Source organism: Vicia villosa, linkage group LG3 (assembly GCF_029867415.1).
Source record: "Vicia villosa cultivar HV-30 ecotype Madison, WI linkage group LG3, Vvil1.0, whole genome shotgun sequence".
NCBI classification, from domain to species: Eukaryota; Viridiplantae; Streptophyta; class Magnoliopsida; order Fabales; family Fabaceae; genus Vicia; species Vicia villosa.
Window position 1 is genome coordinate 96,268,858 of NC_081182.1, and position 8,168 is coordinate 96,277,025.

General features: G+C 37.2%; 3 protein-coding genes across 3 annotated transcripts; 2 read left to right on the top strand and 1 right to left on the bottom strand.

Moving 5' to 3' along the window:
* Positions 1-319: 319 nt before the first annotated feature.
* On the top strand, positions 320-2,491 carry LOC131656379 (zinc finger CCCH domain-containing protein 66-like). Its single transcript, XM_058926112.1, has one exon. The coding sequence runs from the start codon at positions 461-463 to the stop codon at positions 2,315-2,317; it is 1,857 nt and encodes a 618-aa protein (XP_058782095.1). The 5' UTR covers positions 320-460; the 3' UTR covers positions 2,318-2,491.
* A 209-nt stretch (positions 2,492-2,700) lies between these two features.
* On the bottom strand, positions 2,701-4,303 carry LOC131656380 (uncharacterized). Its single transcript, XM_058926113.1, has 2 exons — positions 3,368-4,303; positions 2,701-3,178 (listed from the first exon to the last, which is right to left on the bottom strand). Exons 1-2 carry the CDS (start codon positions 4,290-4,292, stop codon positions 2,841-2,843), a joined length of 1,263 nt encoding a protein of 420 aa, XP_058782096.1. The 5' UTR covers positions 4,293-4,303; the 3' UTR covers positions 2,701-2,840.
* A 2,895-nt stretch (positions 4,304-7,198) lies between these two features.
* LOC131658612 (uncharacterized) lies at positions 7,199-7,804 on the top strand. The gene has a single exon (XM_058927886.1). It carries the CDS (start codon positions 7,199-7,201, stop codon positions 7,802-7,804), a length of 606 nt encoding a protein of 201 aa, XP_058783869.1.
* Positions 7,805-8,168: the final 364 nt, after the last annotated feature.

Below are 8,168 nucleotides of genomic sequence, written 5' to 3' on the forward strand. Positions count from 1 at the left end.
TTCATGAAAAGTGTATAGTTTGTATTTGTTTCTTAAGATTGTTGATGTTGATGGAAAAAACATATGCTTTCTCTTTCACTCGGAAAAAGACAGGTTAGTTAGTTTTGCTATTTGGTTATTAAGGTTTTGCAACATTTTCACGTTTACTTTTTCATTTTTCTGTTACTAAAGTTTGTGGTTATTTTTAGAATTGTTGTTTTGCATAAACTAATATATTTAACATTTATAAATTAAAACAATATTTGTTGGGGATGGCTGATTTTGTAACAAATTTAGCAGAATCTCTCTCTGTTTTTTGTTTTTTGTGTATTCAACTCAAGTCTTTTTAACTAACTTTTCTATGCTTTAAATATGTAAATGTCTCTCAGCTCAAGTATCATTCATATTAAACATTTTCTCTTTTCATTTTGCAAATTCTGTATAATAATAATAAGGAAGACAAATAAACTGTCATAAAGCCATGTGCAACGGTTCGAGTAGAAAACCCTCTCAAACTGGTTTGCTTAGGGACCATGAATATGGAAGACAAGAAGAACTGCATCATAAGATGTCTGATTTGCTTCTGTTTTCAGCCACAGATGATGTAATTGCTTTCAAAGAGGCCGTTGAAAAAAGCAATCATGATGTCGACGAAGTAGGGTTGTGGTATGGAAGGAGGATTGGCTCAAAGGAAACGGGATATGAAGAGAGGACACCTCTTATGATTGCTTCTTTATTTGGATGCAAGGCTGTATTGTCTTATATACTTCAAACTGGTCGTGTCGATGTTAACAAAGCGTGTGGGTCGGATAGGGCTACTGCTCTTCATTGTGCTGTTTCTGGTTGCTCTGCTGCTTCTGCTGAGGTTATCAAGCTTTTGCTTGATGCATCTGCAGATGTTGGTTCTGTTGATGCCTACGGTAACCGGTGCAGTGACTTGATTGTCAAGATGCCTAATAGTGTCTCCAGTTCAAGGAAGAGGCAACTACACACCATACTAGAAGGTACTGATAATATTGATGATGACGATGATTTCCTTAAGGAAGTAGGTTTCCAAATGGAGAAGCAGCAACAAGATATCGGTACACCTCGAATCGAGAAAAAAGATTATCCAATTGATCTATCCTTGGCCGACATAAATAATGGAATATATAGTACAGATGAGTTTAGGATGTATATATTCAAAGTGAAGCCTTGTTCAAGGGCTTATTCTCATGATTGGACCGAGTGTCCCTTTGTTCATCCGGGGGAAAACGCAAGGCGCCGTGATCCGACAATATATCAATACACTTGTGTCCCTTGTCCCGAGTTTCGGAAGGGATCATGCAATAAAGGGGATGTTTGTGAATATGCACATGGTATTTTTGAGTGCTGGCTTCATCCTGCTCAATACAGAACAAGGATTTGCAAGGATGAGACCCAATGCACCCGAAGAGTCTGCTTTTTCGCTCATAAACCCGAGGAGCTTCGCCCATTGTATGCTTCTACTGGTTCTGCTTTGCCTTCACCTATATCATATTCAAATTCACCTACTGCTTCCTCAATGGATTCTTTCACGTTGAGCTCTCCGTCCAGTTCGATACACTCCATGTCGACATCGCCTTTGACTCCATCTGCAGCGTCTTCTCCTGCAGGTGGAACCATGTGGCCGACTCAGTCTCACGCCGCAGTCCCTACACTTCAGATGCCGAGAAGCAGAATGAAAGCTACATTAAACGCTAGAGATAATACTGAATTTCTTGAACTTGAAAATCGTCTTATGCAGAAGCTAATGATCGAAGAGATGACAGGTCTTTCATTCCCTTCAAATAAGCTTGCAGGTGTGAATTCTGCTAACCTCGAAGACGTTCTCGATTCTCAGATACAATTTCCAACATCAACTCAGGTGCATCCGAATGTGACTCAGCAACTTTGGGGCTTTTCTTCTGACCTTACCAATTCAAATGTGATCGGTTCACCACCGGTCACTCTTGATTCGTCTTTGAATTCGAAAATTGATGCCTTGGCACAGCGGTGCCAGAGCTTTATCGAACGCAGCAGCATGGAGAGCTTTAGTTCTAAGCTTCCTTCTGCTACCTCAGTTTCTATGGAGCCATATACTAACTTCTCGGGTTGGAGCTCCCCTGATGGAAAATTAGACTGGTCCATCCGTGGCAATGAACTGAATAAGATGAAAAAGTCTTATTCTTTCGGCTTTCGAAACCAACTTAGCAATTCAACAATGGTTGCACAAAATGATGATGATCAAAATATATTAATAAGCCAGGAATCATGGGTTAATTCACTTGTGAAGGATGCACCAACAGTACAATTAGATCCATATTGTGTTGAAGTGTAAGATCAACTGCAATGCCATAATCCAGATGAAGTTCTGTCTTGGCCAGAACAATTGTACATGGAGCATGAGCAGATAGATGGTGGTGTGAGTCTAATGTTAACTCTTACATTGGATTCTATGAGCATCCCTAGACTAACTTATGTATTAAATGATTATTATACTTTTTTGATTTTATAGATATTCACTATGTATAGGCGACATTTTGTAGAAAATATGGTAAAATGTCTATAATACAGAAGTTGGACAGAATGCAAATATTTTGCATCAGTACCAACTTATATTTTCCACTTTTTCTTAGTTTTTAATTTTCCCTTAATTTTCCAGCAACTAAGAGAATGATGATTAATGCAGTGATACTGGTGAAGAGAATCAGAATTCCTTGATATGTGCGCAAGTATAAAACAGTGTGCCATAGCATACAAACTAGTAAAAACTGGAAATGTAAATTGAAATGTTCTCCAATCTTTATACATATCTTCTAATTTTTTTACAAAATTTTGAAGTTACTAACTTCTAAGTGGTGTTACCCAACAAGTTCACTTACCACTTCATTCAACATTTGATCAAAAATTTCTGACTCAAAATCAGCACATTGTTCTTTCATCCATGCATCAACTTGATTCTTCGAACCACCCAATTCATCTTCAACTAGCTTGCATGCTTCACCCCAAATATCTACATACTCCTTCATCTTCTTCACTTTCTTCTCTGATTCTTCACATTTGTTCTTCTCAATTTCCTTATCTTTCTTCTCATCAATCATCAAATTATCATCGGAACGCATAATAACAGGCTTCCCCTTTTCAAGCTCTGGTGTTAACTTTCTTCTCGAATTCAAACCAACCGCAACAGAATCTACGCCTGCAAAAAAAATTGAAACTTAACTAAATTTCTTGAATTCACACATGACTTTGCAAGACTCGAAGTCAGTTCCAGCGTAAACTAAAATGAAGGATCACGCGACATGAATGAAATTGTAGTTTAAAAACTTGGTAAGACTAGCATTCATAGAGGAAAGTTGAACTCGTCGAATTAGCATAAGAAACAAACCTGCTGCGCAAGATTTGCGGTCGAATTCAAGAACAGAAACAGGACTCGTATCTTCTGATTTAATGCATTCAGTTTCTATCTTCTTTTCTGCACAACAATTTGTTCTCTTCTTCCTAATCCTCTTCCTCTTCTGCAACTTCTCGCCAACCACGGCTTCGTTATAGTTCCTCGGCTTCAACAATTCAACTGCTTCTGAATCAAAACTCTTCTTTTCGGACAAAGCCTTGAACTGACGCGAAGTGTTAGTGATTTCTTGAAGTTTATTCGACACCCTTTTGCTCGTTTTCTCTTTCTCAATCAAATTCCTCTCATCATAAACATTTTCCTTCTTGTTCTTCTTCTCCTTCAGTTCATTTCTCTCTGTTGCTGCCACTTTCTGCTTCGATTCCGAACAACCCGTTTGCTTTTTTCTCCCATTGGATTTCAATGCTTTAGCATTCTCACCTTCATTTTCAAAGCTAAGCACAAAAAAGTTATCATTTTCACTTAATCGAAAAGTCGGAGGTTCCCTAAATGACAGTGTTGAGTTAACCCTCTTGTGATTTAGACTCAGAACTTTTCCATCACTTTCTCCCAAATAGTCCATAGAGTTCAACGATTTGCTACGCGAAAGTGAACCCGGTTTCAACGCGTAAGGTATCATTGATTCCAAACCCATCAACCTTGCCACTAATGGAGGAGGAGGAGTAACAGCAGCAGCAGCAGCCATATAATTCTCCTCAGCAGCACTCAGAACGGAGTTTGTTGAATCAAATTCTGTAATTTGATTCGACGAATCTTTCGGAAGATTTCCAGAACAGAGAATCTTGTGCATGATGGCTGTGAGACAACCTGTAGAGGTCCTTTTGGAGCTACACATTGGTGTGTTGGATGAAGTTGAGGGAGATACATTTGAACAAGATGTAGTTGGAGTTGAGAGTTTCATAATTTGAATGATCTAAGAAAAGAAACACATAAAGAGAAAATAAAAAAAAAACTATATGATAAAATAACTATACAAAATCAAAAAGTGAAATTTGTTATTTTGTTTGGTTCCTAATCTCCCATTTAGTCCATGTCCATGTCATGTTAAGATTTTACACTAACACGTATTATTCATCAAACATACATTTAATTTGAAGTGATGGATTCAAAGTTGCATTAGTTGTCAAATCATGCATTCACGTAGTCAAATAATTATGAATGTTTCCGATTAAAATGTCAAGTAGACAATCTAGTGATTTCAGAAGATCAACAATCTAATAAAAATTTTTAAATTTGGCCAAAATGATGTGAAATATAGATATGTATTTTTCATACTAAGTCATCAAATAATCATCATGCATCAGACAAATAATTATGAATGGATTAAAATTGGACAATGGATCAATCTTAAAAATTATTAAATAGAAATATGCCTGACCTGTTCAATGACAAAGGAATGTTTACCAATCATGTAACACAAACACCTATGAAAAGAAAAGTGTCAAGTGAAACTAATACTAGATATGATTCTCAGACATCTCGTTACTCAACGATTTTAAAAAATGAATTGAACATAATCAATCGCTCAACAATTTTAAAAAATAAATTGAACATGGCCAATCACATGTGTGTGATGTGTCATGTCCATGTCCATGTCATGTTAAGATTTTACACTAACACGTATTATTCATCAAACATACATTTAATTTGAAGTGGCGATGGATTCAAAGTTGCATTAGTTGTCAAATCATGCATTCACGTAGTCAAATAATTATGAATGTCCGATTAAAATTGGACAATCGTGATTTAAGATCAATCTTAAAAATTATTAAATAGAAATATAATATGTTTTTCCTAATCATATAATCAAGATCAGACGGTAAATATTAACTTGCCTGCATGCAAAAATTAATTGTAGTGAATTTAGATTCCTTTTCCACATAGTTATATTAACTGTGTCATCTTGATAGTATGATCATTAAAAAAGCAAATTTTATTTCTATTTCTATTTTATAATTTAAAAAAACGACCTTAAATTAAGATCGTCCAATCTTAAATCACGTATTCACGCATTCTGATAATCTTAAATACTTTATAATCTAAAAGAGACACAAACATCATATACAATGATATTGGCATGATTGATTTGAAGTGTGGATATGATGTAGGTTTTGAAATGAATAAAAAAAATAAAAGCAAATGGGAACAATGAAAAGTGGGATTTGAATTTTGCTACAAGAGGGGACAAAGAGTGGCGGGCTTTAAATTTGAATGTTGGAAAGAAAGAACAAAGCCAGAAATGAGGTGGAACTTGGAAGTGTTACTTTCTTCTTTTTAACACATTGACAATTTAACATAGTACAGTGTACAATGTTTCCACGCGCATAGTAAAGTCCTACTTTTATGCTTAAATTGTGTGAATTGTTTTCTCATTTTGAGCAGACAAATAAGCACGCTCTTGGGGCGCGTTAAGATGGAAGTTTTACTATATTGGTTTAACTTCAAAGTTTCAAAGCTAGAAAAGGAAAAAGTGCTAGAGCTTGAAAGATGGAGATTGGAACCAAGGAGAAGTACTGTTTGTGTTACTTGTCATTTTGTAGCACTGCCAATATTGTTGTCAGTGTTTTGAAGAAGTTCTTTTGGTTCTGACTTTTGGTTATGGTTGTTCCAACAACTTGTAACTACTTTGATGGTTTTGTTTCTTTGTACTTACTACTCATATAACCTTGGTTTTGACAAACACAGAATCATATTAAAAGTAACAAAAGTAATGAGGCAAATCTGATGAATGCAAAGTAATGTGGTATTTAATATGATAAAGATGTAGGTGAAAAATAATGGGGTAACAAAAGTTATGATAAGATAGAATAGTGTTTGTTAAGTAGGTGAAAAATTGCAAAATCATTAATAAAATCAAAAGAATTATTAAAAGAAGTAATGTGAAGTTCTAACTTTACAAAAGTATCTTATGCTTGCTCGCTTCACGAAAGACAGAGGAGTATTATCATGAATAGGTAGTGGATCAAGTGGCCTAATAGGTAGTGGATAAAGTATATCATAAATAGAATCTAATACTATATTTGAATTTTATATTCTATATACCAGTCTTTATAAAATCGATTTGCAAAGTAAGAGGTGTCTCCTACTAACACAAATTTTGAGGTGCAAGTAAGTTTTTTTTTTTTTTTGACAATGAGGTGCTAGTAAGTTAAGTGTAAGTAATTAGACTCACAATTAGGCTCTCTCTCACGTGTTTTCTAGAGAGACGTTAGACTCTCTCTCTCTCTAAAACTTATCGTGCTCCCTCCCTCCAAACTTTAGGGTTTGTGGTGGCTTTTTCACCGGCTTCTCTGGTTCGTGCCCCCAGTGTTTCCTGGTTCCCTTCCCACCGTCTGTGGGTTTCTTTCCTATCCTTGGCCTGCTTAAGGGTGGTTGGCTTTGTGTCGGTTTGAGTAAGTCTCAATGGATCAATGGAAAAACATAGCTTTTTCCAAGGAGGAAGAGGAAGGTGTGGTGGTGGCGGAGGAAGAAGTGTGCGAGGAAGAAACATTTCAGACGACTCTGGCGGGAAGACTCTGGATGGATAGTAGTTACAACGTGAGAGCTTTTAAGAGCACTATGGTTAATGCTTGGAGATTGAAGAACCATGTGGAAATCCAAGATCTCAGCAAAAACCTCTTCTTATTCAAGTTTGCTTCGAAGAGGGATTTGGAGTCAGTTCTAAAGAATGGGCCTTGGAGTTTTGATATAGCTCTGTTAGTCTTGAACAGGGTCTCAGGTGAAGAGCAGCCGTCAGATCTGAATATGCATTTTAGCCCTTTCTAGGTTAGAATCTATGAACTCCCGTTGATGCTCCGATTTGAAGCCATGGCTAGGAAGATTGCGTCTATTATCGGTACTTTCGAAGAGATGGATACAAGAGAAGCATGTAAGAATGGGCGCTTTCTGAGAATCAAGGTTATGGTGGACCTAAAATCTCCACTGAAGAGAGGAATAGTGGTAAAATTCAAAGAGAAGAACCTGCGGGTGCATTTCAAATATGAGAGGTTACCGACTTTTTGTTTCGTCTGTGGGAGGATCGGGCACCAACTGAAAGACTGTGAGTCCCTTGAAGAGCTAACTGAAGAAGGTTTTGAGGAGCTGGAGGAACAGGATTTATCCTATGGGCAATGGTTAAGAGCTTCACCGTTACCCAAGATGAGTGAGCAAGTTAGGAAGAAGGAGTCCAGTTCTGGTACGTGTAGTAAGAACTTGTTCAATGCCCCTTCTAGTCGGAGTAGATGTGATCCGAAGGAGAAAGGCTTGATGGAGGAAAATGAAGTGCAACAAGTTCATGAGGGTGGAGATCCAAGGGTGCTTGTTTCAGAAAACTCAAAGGCAAAACTAGATGGGTTAGACATTGAGACAGTAGCTGAATCTTTGGGCGCTGTGGATCTGTCCGTAGCAGAACCGGTGGAAACCATGAAGAGGTAGGTGGTAGCTCAACAAAAGAAATGGGTGAGGAAGAAAGGAGAAAGAAAAGGCGGTGTATCTCAAAGAAGAGCGAAAGGAAGGGAAAACTCAAAAAGGCAACTAATTGATGTTATGATAACTGAAGGATCTATTGATGATTGTGGAAGTGGGAAAAAAAAGAGGAAAGCTGTTATTGGAGAAGGAACTGTAAAAAACTTTTCACCAGAGGTGGTGTTGGATATCCAACACCGCCTACCCCAATGAAAATCTTGAGTTGGAACTGCAGAGGTTTGGGGCATCCTCGGGCAGTTTGAGCCTTGTCAAGGCTCATCAAATTAGAAAACCCCTCTGTGGTCTTCTTGATGGAGACTAAATTGAAGGTTGA